Source organism: Alligator mississippiensis, chromosome 1 (assembly GCF_030867095.1).
Source record: "Alligator mississippiensis isolate rAllMis1 chromosome 1, rAllMis1, whole genome shotgun sequence".
NCBI classification, from domain to species: Eukaryota; Metazoa; Chordata; order Crocodylia; family Alligatoridae; genus Alligator; species Alligator mississippiensis.
In genome coordinates, this window is record NC_081824.1 from 128,817,004 (window position 1) to 128,844,717 (window position 27,714).

Sequence of the window (27,714 nt, forward strand, 5' to 3'; positions counted from 1 at the left end):
ATGGTGCCCTGGGAAAATCCACCCCACTGTGCTCAGAAGTGTTCTGAGTCAGTAAGTCCATCATCCAGGGGTACAAATCTGTATATGGTCCTCACCTCATGCTCCTTTGCAATGCTAGAGCCTCTTCCGCTGCTGACAAATGCAAATGGTGCATTTTGGTGGTGGCGGAAAGCAGCAGCCCTGAGCAGAAGGCTTCAGCAGCGGTGCCCAGGGAAATGGCTCCCCCTTCAGCTCGAAGCCAAGGAGCACTTGAGGCACACGGTGGTGGTGCTGAGCACATGGGCAAAAAGGAGGCAGCTGGAAAGCATGGCACAGGCTCCCCAGACACCTCACTTCATCCTCTGAAGCTCCCCTGCCACCACCAGCTGCCCCCTGCCAGCCTTGCCACTGCCGCTGCCACCCTCCATTGCCAGCCTATCCTCATCCCCCACGTCCTCCTCAGCAGTGGTCCTGCCCAATGAGGTAGCCAGTCTGCACACTGCCCAGGGGCAAGGTGCCAGGAGCTCTTGGGAAGTGCTGCCATGCTGCAGGTAGCTGCTGGGCACAGTGAATCAAGCCTGGCTGGACCGGGCACTGAGAACACACTCGCTGCTTCCACCCGCGCGTCTGCTCTTATTGGTAGGGATCTAAGTTGTGGCGAGTAGAAAGGGATGTTTGCAGTCCATGCGCAGAACCGATTTCCCGGCCTTTTCACAACAAGCGCATCCCTTGCCACTGATTGGCTAAGAGGGCTGTCCTCCATGTGGCCCCACCCCTCACCACTGATTGGTAGAGAGGGGCAGGACTGCATGACGGGCAACCCTCTCAGCCAATCAGCAGTGAAAGTTTGGGGGAGCAGACACCCTCTTGACTGCTGTCCTTGGTGCCGGTGGCTCCCTACCTCCCACCCCCCTGGCGGGCTGCAAGGCTAGGGAGCCAACCCACTAGGGAGCCAACATTTTATTTTTAGTGAGTTTTTTGTTTTGATTTCATGGCCATCAACTGATTTCACAGTTTCCATGAAATCGCAAACTAAGTAGGTCCCTAGTTATTGCTGCTGACACTCACTCCTGCTTTTGGGAGATGATGAATTGTTGATGGCAGTCGCCCAGCTCCTGCTGGAGGCAGAGGGGTGAGAGGAAGCTGCCTGTCTCTGGAAGGAGGGACGCTCACAGACCGTGGACACTGGAGAGAGGGAGCAAGGGAGAAGGGTGGCCTCCCTCCACTCCACTCCCCCTGCTGAGCCGGCCAGGCTCAGCTGGGGGCCACAAGGGCTCCCTGGGGAAAAGGGTGACATCATGTGTGTGGGGGGGTGTGCCCTGTCCGTGATGCCCTGGGCAATCTCCTACATCCCCCACCCCTAAGGCCAGCTCTGTTTAAACATATTAATTGGAGGAACTGAGGTTAAAAAGTTATTTGCCAGATTGAAAAATGTTTAATTTGTACTTCAGTAATCCTACAACATCTCACAAACATACTCAGACTTTGGTAAAATTCCAAAAAAACCCTTCCAGGGTCAACTTTAAGATAAGAGATTTTGTAACCTAAAGAATGACATGGAACTGCGCATAGAGTAGCAGCTTTACAGCTTACCAAAATCAACCACGTCCCAAAGGAACACAGCTTAAACAGTTATATCCACAAACCAGCTATATAATCACATTACAAGGCCATATTTGGAACCTATTTGGAACATAAAAGGTCAATATTTTCTTGTATGAAAAACCTAATGGGTTTTTGGCTCACTATCTTTATTGTTGTCTCCTGGGAGGTAGGGGGAGGGAGAAGTCTAATGGGGCTTTAGGATAAAGACCCTAATCAAAGTTTAATTTTCATGGCTTAAGTACAGTGTGGCATAACACTTACTGTTAAGATGGTAGTATTTATTAGATCAAGAGTGGTGGTTTAAAATGCTCTTTTGAAGTATGCTTGGCATCCACTTCTGATCTCCCTGTCTCTAAGCAAATTTTTTAGTCATTCACTGGGGATGCAACTGGTCTGGCGTGAAACTTAAGTGCTGTCATTACTTAAGATGATGCAGAACAATAAAGAGCCATCTGCCTCATAGTGGGGAGGTTGAACTACTGTTAGATAACATACCATATTATGTGATTAACGGTGGTGGCCTATGTCCACAAAGTAATGTCCATCTGCACAGGGCTCCCACGTAGCAAAATTTGCCCAGTGCTTGCAGGGAGAATTATTCAAATGCAGTAACTAAGCCTGTAGGCTAGGATTTTAAAGCTGGACTATACTGGGGCCTAGGGATGTTTGACTCATCCTCCTTAAGTTGAATACATCTCCTTTCTCAGAATAAATAAGAAGGATTTTTCCTTGTCTGAAGTGCCCCCCCACCCCAGATCAGATCAAATTGTGCAGTAACACATCTGGGATCAACTGTCCTGGGTTTCCAATGACATAGATTTTCAGGTAGGTAAAAGAGCGGGCATTATTTCCTGTCATTGCTCTGAATTTGCCAAGCACAGGAATGGCAAGTAGAGCCTCACTCTGCCGAGCCAACTAGTATCACATAAGCAGAGTAACTGGAGGGTTAAGACAAAGAAAAATGAGTCTTTGCAAAACAAAGAAATTTTTTTTTGTGTGTGGTACTGATACCCTGTGGTCTTCCCTGGTCAGTTGTCACACTTAAGTAAGTCAGATTTTTTGAGGGGATTTCCTTAAAAAGAATGGGCCTCCTTCCGTGAAAATCCACCCTACTGTTCTCGGAAGTGTCTGCATCAGTAGGTCCATCATCCAGAGGTACAAATTTGTATCTGGTCCTTGCCTCATGTACCTTTGCAATGCTAGACCCTCTTCCAACAGATTCCTAATGTGCATTTTAAAGGTGCTTAACTCAACTTTCCCACCTCAGAGACCTGTAACAAAGCATTAGGAGCCCAAGGAGCAAGTAAAGAGGAGAAAAGTTAAAGCCCTGAGTGGGTGAAGAGTCTGCCAAAGTCCTGCCACAATTGTGGTGCCTGCGTGCTGGGCAGGGTGCTATTTTTACTGCTGCATGGTCAGAGATACCTGGCACCTCAAGAGTTGGGGGAGAGAAGACACAACAGCTCCCCCTCCATAAAGGCTGGCAGTGTGCACCTTCTGCCTGAGGGGGAATCCTAAGGATTGTGCAGTGTCCCTCTGCACCTGATATAATTGGTAAAGATTGTGCCTCAAGGAGGGAATTACTCCCTGAGTCACAGTCCCCTCCCTCCCACCTCCTTCAGATGCCAGTGGCTGCCTGTCACAACTTGATGCTAGGTGATTTGCCCAAGGCTATACAGTGAGTTGCTGCCTGAGCAGGGAACAGGAGCCTTCCCTCTCCCTGGACACAGCTCTCCCCAGTGGGGTGAGGTGTCCTGCATTTTTTGCTTCTGTTTTAGGCACCGAAGCAGGGAGAGAATCTCCACTGCTTCATAAATTCCTGTGTCTTTGAATTAATAATATTAAGCTAGACACGTCCTCAAGATCAGGGTACAAGGACATAACTCGATCCACATCGTTATAAGGGAACATGGAGCACAGCGCTGTATGGATGCGTGCCCGCTCACCAGCCAGAGGGCCCGGAGCACGGCTCTGCCGGAATTCACCATGTGGACAACCATCCACCCTGGGAAAGGAGCCAGACCGCTTACCAGACTCTAACAGAAATGGCTGAACTGGAGGCTGGCTCAATAAATACTTTTGGTACCGTGCATCTTCATGCTTGCTGTATGGAAAGGGGTCGCTCAGGGGGGCCATGGAAGAATACAGGCCTCGTCTGGCTTGAGAGCTGTCAGGGCCATAAAGGATTCGCTGATTCTGGACTGCTTGCATCTGCATATTGCAGCAGGGCTGAGCCCCGCCATGAGCTGGGTACCTACCCAGATGAGAACTTGGGTGGAAATGACACCCCTGTAAGCACGTGCATTCCACACTGTGGCAGTGGGGAGTGAAGTATGAACTGTGTCTAAGATCCCAGCACTGATGGGGACCGTCCACCCCGTCCTCAGCTTGCAACGTGCCTGCTGGCCCACTTTCACTGTATATTTGGTCACCAAGTGATAACATGGAGAGCTGCTTTTCTATGAGCCTTTGATCTCTCAATGGGTCTTGCAGAAATGACCTTTGTTCAGGTTCCAGCTTGCTTTGAGACCTGTCTGCCCAGGCCCTCACTGAATCCTCCATGTAGCTCCTTTGGGTCCACTCCACACAGTGGGGATCGACTGTAAAGCTCTGCACAGAGCTGTTGCCCCTCACGCCACTGGATTCCTGCTGCCTCTTGGGGCAAGTGTCATGGGATGCAGTCTCGCCTCTGCCTGTAGGAGGGGTGGTCTTCAACTCTTCCTCTGCCCCCACGCTTAACAAGGAAGCCTTTGTTTTGGCTCGGAGCTCATCAGCAACAGACAGCTGAGCATGATACTGCCTTTCTGGGTGGTAAAATTTGCACTTGCTGCCATATGTGCATTTTTTCCCTGAAAGAACAAAACAGAATGATGTTTGCATAAACCTAAAGGCAGGCGGGGGGGGGGGGGGGGGGGGGAAGGGCTCAAGAAAATAACACAGAATTATGGTTTATTGTTTTATCTCGCATTCTTTAAAAGCCTCCCTTATTGAGCACTTCACAAACATTATATGGTAATCAACCTACCAGCACCACTCCTTGAAGCAGGGACATGCTCTTTGCTATTCCTTTTTCATTCTTTTGGCACCTGACTTAACAGTTGCTGATAGAGAACTGTTAAGTCACCCCTGGGAGAAAATTTTTCACCGCTCCATCTCTGATCTCACTGTCCTTGTACTCAAGGGACTTATAAAATACCTTCAGGAGACAGGCCTGGCAACAAAAATTAATCACTGTACTGGACACTAAAAAACAGGGTCTTGCTCTTTCTGCTAATGTCTGTGCTTCCCAGGTAATAACAGCCCTCATCCTTTTTGGTCTTATTCTTTTACATAATTAGGTTTATCTATTTCTACTGGTTTTACTTGGTTTGTAGATACTTCTTGTAACTTCTCTTTTCTCCCCAATTATCTGCCCTCTTCTTTTTTTTGGTGACCAATTTCATATACATTAGTGGAGTTAAAAGTAATTATTCTACCCAGTATTTAGCTTAGGCTGTATCTGCTTTTTCCTCAAGATTGAGAAAGGGCCTCTTGTTCTAGAAAGATAGCCTAACTTCTCTCCCAGCTGTACAGTTACGAAGAAAATTCTGTCGCTTGCGTATTTCCTGGACCATCACAACTACAACGCCACAACAGCAGCATGGTGAAGCAGTAGTGATGCAAGGTAAATAGAAAATGGGACACACACTAAGGCCAGAAATCATTTGGCTTGTAACCACAAGCCAGGAGCCAGTCCCAGGCACATCCTGTACTCTCTCTGGCTGGGATTAGCAGTGGATCCCTTCTGGTTTCTTTGGTGAAGATGATGGGTCCAGATGATTAAAATCCTCTCACTTGGCTATGGGCTCTTCCATCTATATCTTCTCATGTATCAGTAGGTGCTGGGAGGAGGGGCAGAGCTTACTATTACAATGAGGTTAAAGGATCTTATTTCTGAATGAACTGTATCCTTCTGTATTACTGCTATCTAAAGAGAGGTCCAGAGCAAAAACCCAGGATTAGATTAGAACATTATATGAGGAAATTCAGATGGAGAACCACTTTTGGCCAGTATGGCATGGACCTATTTGTGGATCACCTCAGTGCATCTGGGTGAGGGAGATGCACAACAGGAACCCATAGTTGTCTTGCTGTTCTGAGTAGACAAGATTGAAGGATATGCTCTCAGTGCAGAAACAAAGGCATGGGAGGAGCTAGCTTTTCATGGTCTTAGACATGATTATTTCTGAAGCAGTGAAGTGAGAGGGAAGACCAGAGCTGGCTTTAAGAATACCACACATTTGAGAGGGTTTGGGACGAGATGTAGCACCTTGACGTTCAGCCTTCCAGATCCCTGCCTGTTCACTACAAGAGGACAGATGCTGTTCAGTGAGTGGCACCAACACTCCACCTGCACTCCCAAGGCTGGGGGAGGCAATAGGTGACGGGGGGGGGAGGGGGGGCCACAGGCTCCCCCTGACAGGGGCCATCCCCTGCTGCCGATGCCACCGCCAGCTTCTGTAGGTGCTCGCCAGCCCCGTCCCTACTGCTGATGCCACTGGCAGTTTCTGCGGGTGCCCCCCCCAGACTCAGGAGGCACCAGTCACCCATAGGTGGGGGGAAGCAGGCAGGTAGCATTGTATGAAGCTAAAAAGAAAGCTTACCATACGGACAGGGCTGCCATTTTGGTTCAGGAAGGGCAGGCTTTTTGCTGAGGAAATTAGTGAGAGTGGGTCCATGGCGGCCTAAGGGGTCATCAGGAGGCATAAATCTGAAAACCAAGTAGATAAGTCACTGGAGTGAAATGTACATGCTCCCAAAGGTGTTTCTGTCAAGCTCTAGATTGAGACCTGCAGAATTTTTAAATAGTTTGTGAAGCACGGTTATAACAGAAGAGAATCTTGTAACATATATACAGACCAAAACAAAGAAGGATGCACCTTCACACACAGGTGTACACATGCACAAACACACACTCCAGACTTCATCTTCCTGTGCAACAGGCCGGCAGCATTTGTATGAACATGTGGCTTTAGAAGACCTAGTGATAGATCTTTGTTGAATACAGGTTTCCCTCGTTTTATGTGGGTTCTGTATGTGCGTATTCACTCTTATGCAATGACCCTTTTATACCAAAAATTCATAATATGCGAGGTACATTCAATCTTATGCGATCAGTGTGGTGGAAGCCCACAGTCAGCTGCTTTGTGCAGTGCACTGTGGGAGTGACACACACCAAAATATAGTTTCCTGTGTGGATCTGTGCTCCTCACTCCTTGTCTGCAACAGCTGTTTCTGTAGTTGCCATCCCCATTATGACAGCACCCTGTGCTTGTGTGTACTGTCTGCTGTTGGTGAGTACCCAGATTGTCTTGTAAAAGTGGTAGAAATGGGTCTGGGGGTCAGTACAGTTGAGGTCTTGGGACATATCCCTATTTGTTACATTGTAAAGTGGGTTCCCTGTAGGCGTATTCGACTTATGTGCCATTTTCCAGGAATGCATGTACAGCATAAAGCGAGAGAAACCTGTATAAGTTCCCACTTGGAGACTCTGCCCCAATATTGTATTTCCTCGAAGTATGCTCAGTTCAATTACTTATTACGACTACCTTGTCCCTTTAACATGGTGCTTCACAAGGAGACATCATAGAATGAATTAAAAATGAGCACCATTGATGAATTAATCTTCAAGACACCTGTGTGGAAGAACCCTTTTACCCACAGGGAAAGTGAGAGGGAGAAGGTAAGTGACCAGATCAACACAGAAGTAATCCAAGGAGCTGAGAACTGAAGATCTCCTGGTCCTTTGCTCATAATCTACTCTACACATCTCTCAACACACCCTGTTGCTCTAACCTTTCCTTTTGTGGCCTTGTTTAAGTGATACAACAACAAAGATTCCTGTTGTGGAGGCAAATAAACAAGTCAAGAACTAAATACAAAAATCTCTCTATATGAAATGGAATCAGCTCCTAGGTTGAGGTTTAAAGCTGTTTGTAAGACTGACTTAACATGAAGTTCTGCAAGCAAAATTGGCAGCAATAGCTAGGGTTTTTTGTTTGCTTGTTTGTGGTCAGGGTCCTGAAAACATTCTGACAACTGTAAGACTCAGAAAAAAAGAAACCTTATGTAATTAGTTAATAATCAGGACTGTATCCTTCTGTTTGTTAGGAAATGGAGCTGAACTTTGAGACGCACTATATACAGCTGATTAGGGATACAAAACAACAAACAACATTATATGAAGACAGAACTTCAGTGCCAAGTTCTCTCTTCTTTTAATGTGGTTTGAGTGGCTGGAGATGTAACATTCCCTATGATCTGTTGAGCATACTGCAGCTTAAGAGGCTTCATGGCTCGGTCACCCTTTTTCTTAATGCCTGCCACCGAGGTAAATAAAGGCTGGGACTAATAACTTTTTCAGAGATAGAGCAGAGATGCAACTCCTCAATAATGTATGATCTAACAATGTCCTCTAGTCTAGTTCAGAGCAAGGAGGTCAGAGTGAAGGGAATAAGATTTGACTGGAAATCCTGGCCTTTTTCCTTAAGCTAGAAGAATTGTTGCTATATTGGAGGCTTTGAAAGTGTGTGGAGTGGGGAAAAGCCTACAAAAGCTTATGGCTTCCTGATTGCATTAGTGTCTAAGGTGCCATCCTGCCCCACCCAAGATGGATGGAGAGGATTATTCTGTCCCACAGTAAAATTACTCTCTATTACCAAATATTGATTTCACTGCGTCTCTGTCCAAATACTCTGTTGTGGGGCATATTTTAAAAGACAATCAAGCTCAGTCCAAACTTGTGACAGCAGTTCTCTGAGATAGCAAGGACTAGGAGTAATGTGGAACATGGGTGTTACCACTTAGCAATGTTTCTCAGAGAACCGCTGAAAATTTGGGGGAGCAGAGCTTAGGAAGGAGGAAATAAAGAGATGGACCCATGGACATCCTTACAAATGGGTTCACTCCTTTTGAAATCAGTTTAAAAATTTCATGTGTGCCAGGGTTGAATTTGGCTGACAGCATTCAGGCCTGAAAACCAATGTATGAAACCATGTAAAGACAACCATCCCGTACTTGTCACTGACGAAGGAGTACATGAGGAGTCGCTGCTCAATGAACCACTTCCACTCAGGATTCTCATTCTGGAGATCCCGATAGTTGTCATTGGAAACAATAACCCCATCTTTGGCATAGGCCACTTTAACTATGTAGCGATCATCATAGCAGACCACTCTCTTCCCTTTCACTTTGCGGGATGGGGTGTACACAAGGATTGATTGCTTTTCAAGCTCTTCGAGAATGTGCTGATCTGAAAACAAAAAGGAAACAGGGAGGAAAGTCAGCACTTAGCAGGTCTCCAGCACATCCCATAAGAATCTAAGTGCACTTTGAAAACTTAGATCCATCTCCTAAGTCTGCATGTAGGGACCTAAATAAATGGGGTGTTTTCCAGAGGCTCCACGAGCAAAATTCACAAAGGAACTGCTTAGGCATTTTGCACCAAATAATAATTTAATATGATGTACCAACAGCATTGGAAAAGCAGGTCCTAAGGACTCCTTCCCTCCCAATGGACTGGTCTCCTCATCAGATGACAGTCAGGCTCCCTCTTGCATGTTCTCTTCCTAGTTCCACGACTCATGTGCTCCTTTCAATATAACATCCTAACTTATACAAAAGGGGTGGAAGGTGCCCCCAAGCCCAACCTATAGATCTGGGCGCTTTCCTGAAAGGTGGGACATGTGGATTTGAACTCCCCGGGGGTGAAAGAAGGCCCAGAACACAGGTCTTCCATTTCCTGGGCAAGTGCTCTCTAACAAGGCTACTTACTAATGCACAAAGTAGACACTGGCACCCATTACCACCAAGTGGCTGTGCACTGATCTCAGTGCTGTCAGTCAATGCCCAGTGTGCTCTGAGTGCACATATCAAACTGGGCCCATCAGAGGACTTGGGTGCAGAGACATCTACTTTGGGAGTCCCAGACAAACAGTTTTAGGGAAAGACAGACACTCAGCTGAGATGGCAGTGCCTCTGAGCCTGTGCTGCAGCCAAATTTTAGATGCGCAAGTCAATTTTTACTACAAAACTGAGATTACATGGATTTTTCTGTGCATCATTCTCCTGAATGATTCTCAGCCTCTGCAGTTATGTACTGTCTGATGTGCGTGGATGAACATCCTGTGAGTAGGTGTTTATGCCACCCCTTACTGCCTGGTGCTAGTACATTTGACACAGTCCTGTGGACAGGCAAAGTTGATTCTTTTTTAGTTCATGTTTTTGAAACCGAAAGTTCTAGCATCCGTTACACAGGCTGCACAGACATAGTTTAATCTGACAGCAATAGTTTGTACATGTTGTATCATTACAACAACTGAAATGCCTTGAACATCTATTATCTGCTTCCACAAATGTGTTTTCCTGTACAGACAAAACACTATATTCTTGCACTATATTCACAGCGTCCTGACTACATATGGCATTTGCAATCATTTTATTTTGAATTGTGCTTGGGATGCTTGCCTACCTGTAATAGGGCTATCAAATCGCGGTGGTTCCTTTCGCCAGGTTGGGACAAAGACCTTGATGTATTTATGACCTCTTTCTCTGAACCAGTCCACCGCCAGCTGAATTCCCCAGCATGAGAACACTTCTTTGTTCCCATGACTGTAAGCAACAGAGAAAGAGAAAATATGTTAAGAACCAGGAAAAAGCTCTGACAAGCTCAGACAGCTCTCTGCAGCCGAATCCATTATACAGACCAGACATCCCTGTGTTCAGCCTTGACACCAACAGCTGAGAAAGTCACCTTCAAATACCGAGCAGAGAGCTTGAGATGCATAACTCTAGATACATCTTACAATTAAATAAATAATTTATTTGCATCACAGCCTGGATGCTTTTAAGAGGTCTTCCACACAAAATTTCAAGGACTGAAGTAGTTGGATGTGTGGCCATCCACTACCCCAAACTGACTGCCATAATCTCCAAGTAGAGATTGGATCTAGGTCTTGCCTGATCTTACCTTGGGCTCTGTCAGACTGCCCCATGGCCTGGCCCCATGGCTTGAGCCAGGAGTCATGGTACAAGCAAAACGAACAGACCACACAATGCTACTAAGGAAAAACACAGGAAGCTGGGATTTTTCTGCTCCAAAATGAAACTTTTGAAGTCCCATTCTCACTCCATGCTCCTTTCAAAATGGTAGCCAGGCTGGTTACAGGTCACACACAGGATGAAGAGAAGTCATTCTCTTCATGATCCCAGAATCCCAGAAGAAAGAAGACCACAGCGTGGAAATGGGGTGGTAGGAAGCCCCAACAGCCTAATGCCTCAGACCACCTTATTCTGACTGGTTATTGGGTTTGGTCTTTCCAGGCTGGAGAGAAAGAGTAAACCCAATGTAAGCTGTAGCAGATCCAGTTATGGGAAAAGTCAGGGTTAACAACTTTCAAAATAAATTAAGACACAGAGGGGTAACATTAGGACACAGAAAAGTAACAAAAGAGAAACCTAGCAGAAAGGTGTGTTATATGTCCTATGCCATGATATTCTTGCTGCTTGTCAATTACTATAATAGGAAGCCTAGGAAGGTGACTTCTTTCTGCTTAGCCATCCCTACCCAAGAAAATAAATGCATGGGTTTGTATACAACAATCACTGGACAGAGATTAAACCCCAACCCAAAGGTCCTGAAATGGATAAATACCAACACATTATCTACAGAAACCTCATTGTTGTACTTTGAACTTCCTGGACAACACCTCCACAGTCATGTTAATGTTTTCAACACTGAAGAATGGAGGGAAAACACAAATTAGATAAACAATCTGTATCACCCTGACTAGGCAAAGGGATCTGAAAGTTTCATTTTGTCCCTAGTCATAATTGCAGTAGTGACCTGAAAAGGAGAAAATGATGAATGATGCAAGAATGATGCATAAATCTTTCATATTAACTACCGGAGTGTAGGTTAAATCCTAGGCCCTTTACAATGCATTGGGCAATGGTATAAAAATTAAAATGAATATTTATCCATTATAGGAATTCTTGTTTATTGAAGGGCACATGGATTTCCTCAACTACAGATAAATGCGGTCTAGAATTCAGAAGATCCATTTAGCTACATGCCTTTAAAATGGGCTCACCATAAGGAAATCCAGGACAACTGGGACACCGTCTTCCCGCTCCCCCGGGCTCTACCAAGTCAACAGTGCTGCTGCAGACAGAGGTGGGGTGGAGAGGGGGCATAGTGTGCCAGGCAGGCAGTGGTGCCTTCTTGCTTGCCTCCCTGGAGCATCGTGCTGCTCTGCCTTCCTGCCAGACTGTGCCTCATACGCCTGCATTTCCAGGACACTCATTTGAATTCACACAAGCCAACTGGCACTGGCCTTCAAAATCCAGGACTGTCCCAGCTAAACTGGGATGTAAGGTCACCCTATCTGAAAAGGAATCTAGGCTCTTTTCTCTCTTTCATGCTAGCATTTATAAATAAAGTTCAGCGGACCAGGGGCCTGCTCCCCCATTCTTCTACCTCAGTTTTACACAATTTTATACCCACTGACTTTAACAAAGCGGGGAAAGGCAGAAGTTTGGTAAAATTAAATAAATATATAAAGTTTAAAATGAGCAGAAGACGAAGATAATAGGCCTGTGCGAATAGGGAACTATTTGATTTGGAGGACAGAGATTCAATTCGGAGATTTGAATCACTGTCCTGAATCAATTCAGCCAAATCAGCGTCAGAAGATTTGGTGCTGATTCAAAGAGATTTGGCCATAGACTATAATGGGAATCACCGAAATACCTATAACTTTGCCATTTTATGGCAGATTTGGATGAAAACAGCAGGGACGGTAGCCCCTTCTGAGGGCATGAGGCTTGCCAGCTTTCAAGGAGATAGGGGTTTCTGGGAAACTGCACCTCCAGCTTCTGAAAGCAAAACTCATGACGTGATTTTGTGGGTGTGTTAAGGCGCAGTGGGATGAAACCAGCAGAGATGATAGCTTGTAACAAGGGCCTTCCCGGTGCTCAGGCAGAAACAGGCTGCAGACAAAGGCTTATGAGCTGTTTCTACATCCCTCCCCCAGAGCACTGTAATTGGAAGGGGACTCAAGGAAAGATCACAGTCACTGGCCAGCTACAGATGTCAGTCTCCCTCCCCCCACTCCTCCTCCCTCTTCTCAGTTTCTGTTCCCCTGAAAGACTGCCTTCCGAAATCTCTGATTCTTTTCCTGAATCTTTTCCGAATCAATTCAGAGGTTTCTTTTTGGTCTCCCAATTTGATTCAGATTCAGTGATTCGGCCTCCAAATCGGGCCGAATCTTCTCTGAATCAAATCGTCGACTGAAGCTTTGCACACCCCTAGTAGATAATAATTCACCAGAATTATTTCTTGATAGTGCTGTTTCACCCAATTGTTGATGTGGTGCTTAGCCAGTCTGAAACCCCCTTTCTGGACTCTTGTGCTCTATGTGTCTGAAAAGAGCCTGTTTATTGTTACAGAATTCAATGTATTTGTAACAACTGAAGCCTGTGAATAGCAACCTGTGCCTTGTAATCTATAGTAACTTGAACCCAAGTCACACGATAGAAAGAAGAACAGTTTTTGACCCACAGTACCTCACGTGTATACAGTCATCAGTACTTCCATTATTTTTATTATACACACATAAACTGAGGGTAGAGGGATCCCACAGAAGACTGGGGAAGGAATCTGACCTGTGAAGGATTAAGAGTTACATTTTACTTAGGATAACCTGAAGGGGTTTTATATAATTGTTACATCCTACTTTAAAACATAAATGTGTCTAGTGAAGCCAAGTTTCCTCCATCACAGTATCTTTACCTAGGGCTTTCCAGTCACTGAATTGTATTTTAAGCTCCCTATGAAAGAAGTAAAAGGCAAAACTTTCTGGAGTGCCTAAGAGCTAAAGCCAGATTAGCCTTGTAGCTGCCTCCATCTTAGACTTCAGCACAGTTGAACAAAGAAAAACACCAGACCTCTTGCCTCAGGAGGGTGGATCACCTTGATAGTTAGGTGCCCAAGGCCCCTAGAGAGTGAATAGGGAGGGCTAAATAGGCCACAGAATGAGTGGGAACATCTAGATCGGGGCAGGCAAAGTCCAGCCCATGGGCTGGATTGGGCCAGCTGTGGACTCCATTTCCCAGCAGTCCCTGCCCTGGTCGCTGCAGCCAGTTTCCGGAGACTCCAGAAGCAGCAGAGCTGTGACAGCGCAGGGCCAGGGTTTCCATAGAGAGCAGCCTCAGCAGTGCTGGCAGGGTGCACAGCTGGGCAGGGACTGCTCCGGGCCCAGGATCCTGTGGCGGTGACAGCATGGTCCAGACCCACGCTGCCTTGGCAGTCTGGACCATGCTGTCACCACTGCAAGATCCTGGCCCCGGAGCAACACCACACCCAGCCTTATGCCCTGCCAGTGCTGCTGGGGCTGGTCTCCATGGAAACCCTGCCCCCACGCTGTCATAGCTCCACCACCACTGAGGTCTCCATGGAAACCAGACACAGCAACGTGGGCAGGGCCTGCTGGAAAATGGAGTCCAGGCAATGGCCAGATCCACCATTTTGCCCACCCTTGAGCTAGATGCTCAGCTGTTCTCCCCCTGCAAGTGCCTCAGGGACTTCCAAGTTTTCCTCCAGCCATTGTTTGATACATATTTATCTTGACACCACCTGGGTGTCACCTTCAAAGGATGTTTTCCAATCCCTGCTGAAGCATCAACAAGGCTATTCTGTTCTGTTGTTGGAAATGCATATCCACATATCCTCACTTAGGCAAGGCAGCTGTTGCTTCAATCTCTCTCAGCCCCTTCTTTCCCTCCTGTACAAGCTAATCAGGGAAACTGAGGCATGTGGCATTATTGCATCATTAATACATTTAAATCAGAAATATTACAATAAAATCTAATCCATCACAGCAGGGAAACCCACAGAGATACTAGGAAACACTAGGCACAGAGACTGTCTATATTCCAGACCCTCTCTAGAGCTTAGACACCTGACCCACAGCTGTATATTAGTTGTCTGTCCATTCAGGATCCAGAGCACACAGTCTTTCTCTAAGGTTAGGTACCTAAAGAGCGTGGAGACAGCACCCATCATTTATTCAATTGTCTAGTGGCTTGAGCACTCATCCAGGAAGTGAGAGATCTGGGTTATATGTCCTCAGGCTGAGGGCACACAAGCCCACGTTTCCTCCCCCACCCCAAATGCCCTAGCTAACTGGCTACAAAACAAGGCTGGATAGGGGCACCTTCCATACTCCTCATTTCAAAGATGGGCCACTGTGCAAAATGCAACATTCATGGGACCACAAAATACCAGGAAAAGAGTCATCTGACTCTAGCACAGCAGTGAGAGCACTCCACTGGGAGCAAGGAAGTGGGTTATGGTCTCTGCTCTCACATCAGCTTATGTATTTCATATTAGACAATTGTTGGAAGGAAATCAGAACAGTTTTTTAGACCAGAGACTAGCACTCAGATTTCCCTCCTCCCAGCTGTGCATTGTATATGTTATAGCAGTATGCAGCTTTTACAAGAGACTTCCACTTATATTAACTGGATCTTCTCAGGCTTTCCCCAGTAGTCTGGACATGGAGTTTTATTTGTAGCACAGCAAAATGGATTAAGCTGCCCTGCTGAAAAGCCAACTCATCTCCACAAGCAGGGGTTTTACAAGCAAGAGACAGCCAACTCAGTGGTACACAGCACCAGACTGGGAGCACTGTGTACAGGTGTTTTATTACCCTGTCTTTCCAGCTTGCAGAGCAATTGTAGACAAATCATTGTATGCCTGTGCCCCACTTACCCAAATCTGTAGTCACACTTATCTCCACCATTATTATACAATGCTCTAGAACCTACACATTGAGGATTAGCACTGGATACGTATAGTATCAGTAAGGTGAATCTAAATAAAAAGACAGCACCCAAATCAAGCTTTACTTCCCAGAAAGACTCCATCCAGACCACAGCTCAACTGACAAGATACAGCTGCGAAAACTATACCCCAATAACTTTTTTCTTCTTCCACTAGGTTTTATAACTTCTGATGGCTTCTACCCAATACTTTATTCAACTAATTTCATGATTCTTTTCAAAGACATTATTTCATATTTTTTAAAAGTATTTGTTACTGGCTTCTAATATCTTCAGCATTTAAATTCCTCAGAAGGTAGAGCAGATATACTGGGTAAATGCAAAAGACTTGTATCTCTTTTTATACACTATTCACATTATTTTAATTTGTATTACAGCAACACCTAAAGTCTCATACAAGATCAGGACCCTGTGCAGACATTCATTTTCTCCTGGAAGAGCAGACACTCCCCCAAGAGAAACCACAAGCGTATGGATATTCAGACTCTTTCTCCCAGAATAAAAATGGCCACTCCAGGAGAAAAATAACCTGGGAACAACCAGGGTTAAATCACTCCTGGGAGCATTTCTCCTGGGAGAGCAAACATCTATATATGCTTCAGGACTGCACTGAGCAACTAGACAATTACTGCCTCAAAGGCCATGTCCACATGACCATGGGCACTTGGTTCCCCAGGGACAACTAGTTGTCCCAGTGGAACACCTGTGCCAACGTGCTCTGTGGTGCATGGCAGGCTGCCCCGGGTGGATGTAAAGGAGGCTGTGGCCAGCACTGGGCTAGGCCTAGCAGCCTTACCTGGGGTCCTGGGGCTGCAGCAGCGGTGATCCTGCTGACCAAAGCCTGGCCAGCAGCTGGAGCATGGCTCCGGTTTTGAGTGGTAAGTACTTACCCTGCATGTGCTGCCCCACTTTTTTTTTTGCATGGATTTTTTTTGACCCCTGGATATCCAGGGGTCCAAAAAAAATGCTTGCGCAGCTCCCTTACAGCACAGAGAACACCTGAACGTGCAGTATTTGGCACTGCAGATGCGTCTGTGGTCCCATGTACAGCATAGCTGTGCTCATCTGGACATGACCAAAGACTTCAACATCTGATTCTAAATGAAGATCACACACATAAGGTGGGCAGAGAGATGACTTACCTGGGGTCGCACTGCAGGTCATCAGCCAGCAAGGGAACAGAACTCCTGCCTCCTTGAATCCCAGCATGCTGCTAGCAAGTGACTTCCCCACCCCTACATACCATACACTGGCTGTCTATGGTCTGTCAGCAGCAGCAGTCACTTGAACTGGTTTAGCTAAATGCGCTCCTTAGTACCTCTCAGAGAGTGAATGCATCTTACTGGATTTTAAAGAGCAGGAGGGGCTGTTGAAATGTGAGCATAAACCAAGCCATAGGACTGCCCTGAATTAATTCGTGCTTGAGGTCCAATAGCTCAGGCTGAATCAGAGCATATCTTCCAGATAAACCTTCAATATTGATTTATGGTTTGTGAATACAGGATCTGCCACAACCCTTGGTAAATTGTTTCATTAGTAATTACTTTTACTGTTAAAAAATTCTACTCTGAATTTGTCTCTCTTCAGTTGCCAGCTTTTACAGCTTGGATAGATTGAAGAGCTCTCAGCAGCCTTTGTCGAAGTGAGGCTCATCTCTCTGGGAAGGCTTACATGATCCCAAGGAAAAATCTTAGGATGGAGAAACAAAGAATCCCTCTTCCTTCTACTTTCCCTACAAATGTTTACAATAGGACTACCCTACGTGTTTTTTCCCCTGTGCTGAGGAGTGGCTGCCTGCCTCAAGTCTGGGACAATCCTGAAATACCGACTTCTACACAAGACTTAAAGACAAAGAGTTGCTCTGGCACCTGATGAAATGCACTCAAGGTTCATGAAAGCGCACGCTCTGCATCTCTGATCTAGTTAGCCGATAAGGTGAAAATCTACCCTGCTTTTGGCCTGACTTCAACGAGAAGTAGTTAGCCATGTTAGTCTGATATCTATCACATTTACTGAGGCCTCAAGGCTCTCCAGAGCCAAATTCAATTACCTACAATACAGAAAGGCTTCCACAGAAGGAAATGGAAAACAGCTCTTCCCATTCTCTATTTGTTCAACAGAAGGCAATAACTTCTCAATTGTGTCAACTAGGGTTTTTTTTTAATCTTTATGCAATTATCACTAACTTCCCAGTGATAACCCTGAAGACAGAGATTGGTAGACAGCTGGGAGGAGCTGTAAATTTTTAGATTCAACTTCAAGGCTATTAAAGAACAAACAGGAAGATTGAGCATTTATTTGATATTAAATTGAAAACTACTTTATCTGAAAAGCCAGGAATTCCAAGGTGAGACATCAACCCATGTGGTAATCTAGTAGAGAAATGTACTGTCTCTCCCTGTCTCAGTTCTGTGGTTCCCTCCTCACCAAAAAGATATATTGAAGGCTTCCTTTTTAAATGTACAAAGAATGGATGGTTTCTTAAAAATGCACTTTGATTACACAACCTAGCAAAGTAATGCAACACAGTAGTGATCACCCACCGCACTTACAGTATAGCACTACCGAGTGACCTCAAAAGTACAAGGCTACAGAGCAGGAAAACCATGAAGAACTCTGAATGTCAGAGCTGGGGTAACACTCTGAATCCTAAATGGCACTGACTCATTGTGTGGCCATCAGTAAGTGCTTGACCACTCTGGCAAATGATGCATACTTTCCAATGGACTATGTAGGACAATTTACCAGTCAATACCGGTAACATGGTTTGAAAATGAGAAGTACTAACCATCGTAACATGGAGAGTACATTCATCTGGTTTCCCAGGAACCTTCCCTGGGGGGGAATTTCAGCAGAAAATTCAAGAACTGTTTGGCCTTTTCATTTTTTACAATGCAGTAATAGGATTTTAAAAAAAATAGTTCCCTAATTTATTGTGAGCTAAATGACACAGAATATGGTGCAACACATGTCTGAGCTACAATGATTCAACTTCAGCCCACGTAGCACAAGTAAATCAGAACCAGCTATTAAATCAACAAAGTCCCATCATAAAAGTTTGTCTCAAAAACTTTGTGCCATCTATTAAAATTAACATTTTCATCCTCATCCTTATACCAAAGACCCTTCTCTGGTCAATTATCAGTCATCAGTGAACACTAACTCTTGGGCTACCACCTTCTCCCAGGACTTACTCAAGTAATCACCACAGTGAGATACAGCTAGCTTCTGCCACTACCCTTGGAGTGGAGGTGGGAGATTGGTTGTTTTCTGCTCCCCACCCTATTTAAAAGCCCTCACAAAATCAATGAGGGCAGAGGTCCTACCTGGAGAATGGGAACGCTGCCACACCATAAAGCATGTGCCCTAAAAACTTGTGATAGGAACTCCACAGATTCAGTTATGGATAAGCATTCACATGTTTTAGCATTCATCTAAGTTGCCTCTATCTAGACCCCACAACCTGGTCTCTGAAACACACCATTTTCAAGCTCCTCCCCCAAAAAGAACATAGCCATTTAAAGGAGAAGAGAGATTATTCAGCAGCAGAGGCATAGTTGAGCAGATGGAATCTACTCCACATTCAAGTAAGCCAGGATTGCAGACCAAAGACACACAAACCAGGCATGTTCTGTTCTGGGGTTTTGTTTGCAGAACTGAAATACAACAACTGCAGTTTTGGTCAAATCAAGAAGACATCTATTTTCCCCTTCTATCTACGTACTTTTCTGGTATGTTTTTGATCTGCCAGGAGTGATGATCATCATATTGCAAATTTGGCTGGATTTATAAGCATAGACCAGGATCTAACCAGCGATCCACTGAGTCCCATGGATGGAAATACCATGCTGCTATTTTTGTTACTATTTATGTAGATTTGTAAAATTTAATCATATTAACCCCCCCCACATATAGTATTACCATAAATAGTTAAATAACTATCTACTAGGTGACTTTTTTCTTCCCAGTAGTTCCTCAGTATATTGATTTAGATGTCCTGAGTACTTGAACTAAAAGTGAAAGAAAACAGAAATTGGTAATTAGCTTTGGACGAGCAAAATGTAGAAGCAATGGTGTTTTAAACACCAGTAGTCAAAAGGTACTGTGAGAGAAGAGGAATACACTTTAACTTGCACCCCACTAAGAAAGGGAGAGAGATAGATGATGGATCACCCTCAAAGGTCCTCACACCCAAAGCAGGGAAAGCATGAGGCCATCAGCATTAATACACAAAGCTGCTGAGAAATGGAACAACCTGGAAATTGCCTACCTCATAGCAACATTGCTGCCATCAATCACAATGGGTCTCAAGTTACTGGAAGAGTCAGCTGTGTCCTCTTCAGGCCGTTTGGGCACTGCCAGAGTGCTACATGATCCACGGGCAACAAGTTTTGGGAGTGGGTGCTGAGCCTGACTGCCATGGGCCTGAGGTCTGCTCCCCATCCGGATCAGTTCTTTCAGCACATCATCTTCTAGGGCCTCTTGGCCCAGATTCTCCAGCACTTTGAAGATGTCCTGCTTGACATAGCCCAGCTTACAGAAAAACTCCAGCTTGCCCTGCTGTACGTCCATCTCTGCAGCAGGACCTCTCCTGTGGCGTGCTGTTACTGGTTTGCCAGACAAGGACATCTCAGCAAGCTTTTGTTTTCCTTTTAGAGAATGCTCTTGTCTTCAGCAATGTTGAACAGGCATCAATTTGGGGATGGGCAGAGAGAGGAAAGATTAGAAATCATATGATTACATGGGGTATCCAAAGAACTACCTACTGTCTCAGATCTACCTGCTCAGCATGCAATGAATCATATGCAAGAGGCCAGTCAAACCTGGTGTCTTCTCTGTTAAACAAATGCCCCAGCATGTCCTCAGAGGTCATGGATATTCTTCTGTCCCACTCCCAGAAGAGCTCCCTAGCAGAGCACCCACATTTTGTCAGAAATTTGGGACATTCATACAGGTATCACACTACTCCATCAGCAAGAGATACGCATGTAGGTACGTTCACATGCATACGCCATAACTCTCACGTTTGTCAAGCCACTGTATCACACAGGAAATCATCTCAAATGCAACGCAGAAGGAGCTTTTCAGTTCACTCAGTGCGGTTAATAGTCCACAGATAAAAATCTTTTACACTTAATTGGAATGATATAAGCTGTCGTAGCAATTCAGTAAACACAGCAAACTTCGCCAAGAGATGCAGATGGAATGTGTGATCTACAATATTACCTGGAACTATTAAAAAACCCATTTTTTAAATAAACACAGCCAAAAAGTTTTGATATTGTGCAACTCTTGTTCAGGTGAAATCATTCATATGTTCCGATGAGGTCTGACTTAATGATTTCCTGGTATTATCTTCATTTTCAGTTAAGTTTTAATGTAGAGAGAATAAAAACATGTTGCTTTTAAAAAGAAGTAGAAGTAGTGGTAGGAAGCTAAATCTCTGTGAACAGGGCTTTCAAACTCAGTTGCAGTCACTGCTGAGAGAAACAGATAACTCAGAAATGACTATTCCCAAGCATTAGCTAGAGTAAATTAACCTGCTCTAGCCCCTCACTACATACATGACACATCTCCCTAACAAGAGAAGGTATGATTTGTAGCTGGGGGAGGAAAACCCATACTAACTTTAATCTACCTAATCTGGTAACAATAGTAGTTATGCAAACTCCAGTCTGGGTCAACCCCAGTCCATACCTAGGGTCCTTAGGTATGCTACGTTAGCTGCTACATCATCACTGCTGGTGGGACCACTGCCAGCTAGACTTATGCTGCCACCCTGCCATTATATCTCCCAGTTGCAGCATAGATGTATCCTTAAGGCAGTGACTGCACTGGCTCTTTTCATTAAATTCATCAGCTACTGCAGCCCGAGGAAAAACAACACTAATGGGAGCAATAGTATAGCTGAGCCACTAGTATTTCAAACAGGACTAAACTCTGCTGGAAGGGGGCTGAAGAGAGTGCAGCAACAGCCTTGAGGGGCTGACAAGCCCTGCAGGACTGAAGGCAGAGGTTCCCCTCTTGAGTAGCATAGGATCTTGCCAGAAGGTCGGCCAGGGCAATCCCAGGGACTATGCATGGACTGGCAGTGATAACAGAGTCCCAATTAACCAAGGTCCAATGGCAATAGTGTGTCTAAAGGTCAAAGTCATATACTGCATGTGCTTCCTCTCCCACTGAAATCTTTCTTACAGAAACTTGGTGCTATTGATTCTTAATCAAATCTTTTGTTGGGTTCAGCAAAGCCATTATTTTCCTGTTAATTTTTAACACAGAATAAGTAAGCTTTTTGACACAGGGACTGTCTTTTTGCTCTGTGTTTGTACAGTGCTTAGCAAAATGTAATCCTGCTCCTGATCTTAGATGCTATGATAATATAAATAAATGATTATGATAAGAGAGAGAGTCCTCAGGCATGTTTGCAGAACCCACACTGACAGGGGAGCTGATTGTCTGGCCAACCAACAGCTACCCACAGCCCCAGGGCTATAAACCTGCCAGTGCTGAGTGAAAGAATAGGGTTCCCACGTTCAAGTAGTGGAGATTCATGCTTTTAAATTCACAAGACCTGGTTTCATTCACCATGGGCACTGCAGTTTAGATAGTAGCCTCAGCTGTTATGACCCTTCTTGGTTCAAGTTAAATCACAGTCCCCCAGCATCCCAGCATGCTTTCCAGTCCTGGGCTGGGCTGGGCTGTGTTGTGGGGCTGGCTTCACCCCTCTGTTCCCTAGCTGGAGCAGTGAGGGAGGGCTGGCTGACAACCGGGGGGGGGATGGACACAAACCTGGCTGGAGATGCAGCCCAGTCTGCAAGGGGGGACTGGCCCCCTAGACAAACCCCGGCTGGGGAGCCAGGGAAGGTGGGGGCTAAACACCCTTTCTCCTACTTAAACTTACTTCTGGCTGCAACTGTGGGCTACAAATTCCAGAGACACCAGGAAGCAGGAAGAGGAAGTGATGAACTGCCCTGCAGAGTCCCACTGCTGTGATTCTGGACTGCAAATCCCACAGACCTCGGGGACAGCAGAAAAAAGAAGTGAACACAGCCAGAGAGCTGTGGCTTCTGGCCTGAGCCACTGCAGGCATGTGGCTACATTTCCTGTATCAAAGGTAAATGTTTGTTCACTTCTGTTTCAATTTAACCTGTGTTTAAAATAACCTGCAAAGACTGAATTGATTCTGCCTTGAACATTTTGACTGTCTGTACCATCAGAATCAGCTTTCCAAGCCAGAGGAAGTATGGATGTGACTAGGAGCTCCTCACAGCAGCTAGTCCACAAGTAGAGGTTTAGCACTCAGGTATGGCCTCTAAGCTATGGCACCTGTTCTTTTTAGGTCAGGTAGTAGAGGCTGATGCTCTTTACCATTGTCCAGCCTCATTCCCCATGCCAGCTCATCACATTACAATGTCATCTGAGAAAGCAGATCATGCCCTGGTAAATTCTTATTTCACAGGTCACGTTACTATTTTTCCTTCTTCCATATGAGCATTAGAACAGGAATGGATGATGCCAAGATTCAGATTAATGGTGAACTATTTGAAAAGGAAAAAAAAATAATTTTCTTAGTAACTCAGAATAACTGTTTTTGGAATTGACGTGTACTATTGGCTTCTCCAGACTCAAATGTAGGACATAAAACAAAAGATCTTGGAGGAACAAACTTTTAGTTTGTGTGAGCTGGAATACTTCCATCAAGTTAATACAGCTATGCTAATTCATGCTGGTCAAAAAGTGACCCAACACACCTGGCATAAACAAGAACTACCTGTATTTTGGTAATTCTCATGCTGTCTTCTAAAACTTTAATTTTGCAAAGGGAATCATGACAGAAAATGCCTGATACACAAAGCAATGGGGTTCCAGGTACCTTCCTGAAGGAGTCTACCTGTAGGACAGGGGCCATAGATAGCAGGGCGGGGATGTTCACAGGAGCTTAAAGAAACTGGGTCTATTCACTTTCAAGGGGATCTGGGCACTCCACGATCTTAAAAATCCATATCTGAATCCTTGGACACAAGGATTGTATCCTGTCTACACAGTCAGTGCTAAACACATCATGCAGCCTACTGCGATATAAATGATAACAACAGCCCTGTTTTGTTTGCATCTATTTTTTAGTCATCAATGCTGCTCCTGAAACTGTACTGGAAGAATCCTGTTCCCCAGAGGTTCCACTGCAGGATCAAGGCCTGACCTATAAAACTGTACAAAGTCTTGTCTTCACATTTTTGTTCCCTGTATCATGCTGGCACTTAAATAAAAATATATGAGTTAGTTAAAACAGTTGGTCACTGTACTGATTTAAACCACACATTTTAATAATGATTTAAATAAACCAGTGAGCAAAAATCCTTGATTTAAAAAATTCTTTCTTTGTTCTGCATTTATACGTGTTGGTTGCATTCTCCCAAAAAGGAAGACTGATGCAGCAGGATATGCTGTGTCTATACAAATTCACACAAGCAATTACAGGCCTTACCATATATTTATTCAGGTTTTTACATTTTACTTTTTGTTGCTAAGTTAGAAAATGTTGCATGACATTTCTTACTTAATATTTTGTTATTTGTGATTTGGATAAAGATGCATTTGGATACAATGTCTGAATTAAAATACATGAGCATCATTTTAAAATGTTTATCTTAATTAATTAAAGTCACCTATAGCTTCCTGGATGTCTAAAGGAAAAATGCTTGATCTAAATTAATTTTGAATTTAAAACTGATTAATTAACTAAAGGTAGGATTATCTATTGTTAACCAGGTGACCAGCTTGCTTCTGATCACCATAGTTAAGTTCTGGTTTCTGAAATATGGAAGAGCTGGTCACCGGACTGAACTGAACTGAATGAAGTGAAAAAACTCTGGGGCCATTGCCAATGACTTCCACCTGTCCAGCAGCAAGTGTGTGCTGCTTCCACTTTAATTTAAAAATACATACATTTAATCTGAATAAAATTTTAATACATTATAATAAATTAGGCTTTCACCTCAGTTACCAAATTTAAATGTTAAATAAGTTCATTTCTAAAAGGAGAAACATTTTAATATACATAAATACAGTATAACCTCATAAATCCGGACACCAAACATCTGAAATTCTCAAAAATCCAGCACTTTTTAAAAATACACTACATCGGGGAGTAGCAGCGGCCAGTCCAGGAGCAGCAGAGGGGGAAGCTTGCATGCAGTGGCTGTTACTGCCATCCACCACTCTGCATGGCCGCGCCGCATGTGGCCGCTGCTCTGGGACCAGCTGCTTCTGCTTCCCCTGACCAGCCGCCACTCTGGTTTCAAAAATCAGAAATTTTCCAATTTCTGGCAGGTGCTCGGTCCTGAGCATGATAGATTTATAAGGTTATAGTGTAGAAACTTGATTTAAATGAAAATCACTGCTTGGCCATTCAGGAATTGGTCTCATATAATAAATCCAGAACCTTTCTACTTGCTAACAATTGATTTACAGATATAAAAATCACCTTTGCCACCTACCTCTGTGCCATATTCTGGCCTGTGGATCCAACCAGAAAATGGATGCAGTGTAGTAGTGCAGAATCATATAAAAGTAGGGCTAAAAGGGACCTTGGGGTTGGGGGGAGGGGGTAACCCAGTCCAACCCACCGCTGCACACAGGATCATCCCTATCTGAACCATCCCATACAAGTGTTCATCTAACCTGTTCCTAAAACTACACAATTTCCCAAAGCAGATCATTGGGCCAAGCACAAGGTAACCAAAGTACAGGAGGGTACATAAAGGCAACTGCTGTCTTATTTGTGTGCATTCAGCAAAACTGCCCTGTGTTTAAGTACATGCATAGGTTTTCCTGACTTTTAATGGGACATACACATATGCCTAAAGGCATGAGGCCCAAGGCAACCTCAACAGCCAGTCCCAAAAGCCCCACAGTGGCTCAAAGCTGAAGGGTTAGTGCAGGACTCATGAAGCATGAACTTTGCTGGTTTGGCAATGAGCAAAAGACACAGCAGTCACCCACTGTGCTCCAGGCTGAGGCATTTTTGCTCTCATAACCCATGCCTGGACTGAAAAATGACTAGGACAGGCCTCCCCAGCTAGGCATTTTCTGAACTTGTACACCTGCTTTCCATCAGGGTATGTGAATGGCTAGGTTTGGGGGTTTTTTAAGTCAGGAAATGATGTTAATAGCAACAATGTCATCATCAGCCAGGGCCTAGTTCTGTAAAAAAAAATAAAAAAAAAAATAAAAAAAATAAATAGACTTGGTGTCTCTTAAAATGCAAAAATGAGCAATATTGTGACTGGCATTTTCACCGCAAAAAAATCACAAAATGGAAAGTGTAACTAGATTTGCATAACTTCACTCTAAGAGTTTTGGTCATAGTTTGCCCTGAGGCTCCATTTATAAACAGCTTACAAAGGATTAATAAACAACAAACAGACATTTGAATAAAGAGTTAATCAAGATGCTGCTCAGAGCCAGGTAGGAACATAAAACCAGAAGGGATTTTTGGACCATTGAGCCCAGCTCCCCCTGCTGCTACAGGCAATCAATCACATCATAATGCCTCTTTCATAAACTGATCAAGTTCCATCTTCAAAAAGGGGTTTGTTTTCTGGGTCTTGGGCTAGCGTGCCTACTGGGAAGCCGGTCCAGAATCCCACTGCTATCATGGTTGGGGACCTGCTTCTAATTTCTACCCTCTGTTTATTCATGGCAGGTTGATACCCATTTGTTCTTGTGCCAACATCATTCTTTAGCTCAAAGTGAGCACCTTCATCTCCTTCCCAGATGTTTACCTACCCGTGTATTTATGAAGAACCCCCCTCTGATCAATACCTCTGATTAGACCTGGTCAAAATATTCCAAATTTCAAGAACTGTAAATATAGTATATCCAAATTTGAAGTTCTGGATAAAAACTGGCAAATCTATTTCTTTCCTCACAAAAGTATGAACATTTCCAATACACATTTTGCATTTTTGACCAGTTGCATGAATACAAAACATTGTTGACATTTTTAAAAAGCTGTCTTTAAAAAAAATCCCACAAAGTGACATGCTTGTTGATCAGATCTATTCTAACTCAGGTATAACACATAAATGCATAAATATTATGTCTCTAAAAGGCATAAACTATCTAGAATGTATTAAGCTGTTACATAAAGGATGTAATTTGTAAATGGTTTATGAAACAGCAAGCACTGTGAGTTTCTTGAGAATTTTTGTTTTGTAGAAAAATTCTTGCCAAGGACTTAAGAGCATCCCAGGCATGCCTAGTTAACATAAAAGAAAAAGTTTAAAAAAATTAAACCACCCCCATAATTGAAATTAAACAAACTGCAAAGGTGCTTGGCCTGTTTTAAGGATTCACTGCATTTATATTCTAATTCCTTTCGTCTAAAACTGTTTTTAAGAACAAATTTCAACCAATCTGTCTTTAAGGCCCCCTACTGTACTTGCCGCAAGAAGTACTGTGGGCCCAAGCCTCTGTTTTGAACTGCATTTCCGATAGATCTATGCAACAATCACAACAGAAGGGTCACCCTGACACAAGGAAGCAATTTTGATGGCACAAGGCCAGCATGTAGGTTCCCTAGTCATGCTCCCATTCACCTTGCTGGCACAAAGGGCAGTCAGGGACGGGAACATAACCAGGATGCAATTTACTTTGTTGCTCCAGTATCTGGCTGCAGTTTGTGCCCCTGAGGGTTGTTTGCAGCAGGTGTTAAGCCAGAGTTGCTGGCAGTCGTTCCTCAGTAACACACACAAACAGCAGCGCCAGGAGCATGTGGGCAGCTGAAATAGCACTAATGCTCCCCCCTCAGCCCCTTTGCTAGGTGCTCGTCAGCTGTCTCTGGGACACCATCACTTATTCATAGATTGTAAGGGGCTGGAAGGGACCTCGCAAGATCATCAGGTCCAGCCCCCAAATCTGCCATTTCTTGTTTGAATCTTACTTAGGAACACATTATTTTCAGTACGGTTTTAAAGAGGCATCTTTATTTTCTTGGATTACAAACAAAACAGCACACACATGCAACCTGTGAGGTGACAGTCTAATGTGTTTTGTTGCTCTGAAGAATCCTGTAGGGGAAAGACAACTTCCCCTCTCCCACCAGGCTTCATCGCTGCATTCATTGGAAAAATTAAAAAAAAAAGAAAAGACAAGTTTGTACTTACAGGCAGCACTGCACATCAGATATCACAATCTCTGTGTCAGGGAAACAGCGTCCCACTAGTGCACCCAGCTGAAGTCTGAAGCCCA

General features: G+C 44.4%; 1 protein-coding gene across 1 annotated transcript; it reads right to left on the reverse strand.

Annotated features, from left to right (window-relative positions):
- Positions 1–976: 976 nt before the first annotated feature.
- Positions 977–27,714, reverse strand: ZC3H12D (zinc finger CCCH-type containing 12D). Its single transcript, XM_006262049.4, has 6 exons — positions 27,630–27,714; positions 19,733–20,131; positions 10,091–10,230; positions 8,638–8,872; positions 6,225–6,331; positions 977–4,430 (listed from the first exon to the last, which is right to left on the reverse strand). The coding sequence occupies exons 2-6, from the start codon at positions 20,089–20,091 to the stop codon at positions 3,391–3,393; spliced, it is 1,881 nt and encodes a 626-aa protein (XP_006262111.1). The 5' UTR covers positions 20,092–20,131; positions 27,630–27,714; the 3' UTR covers positions 977–3,390.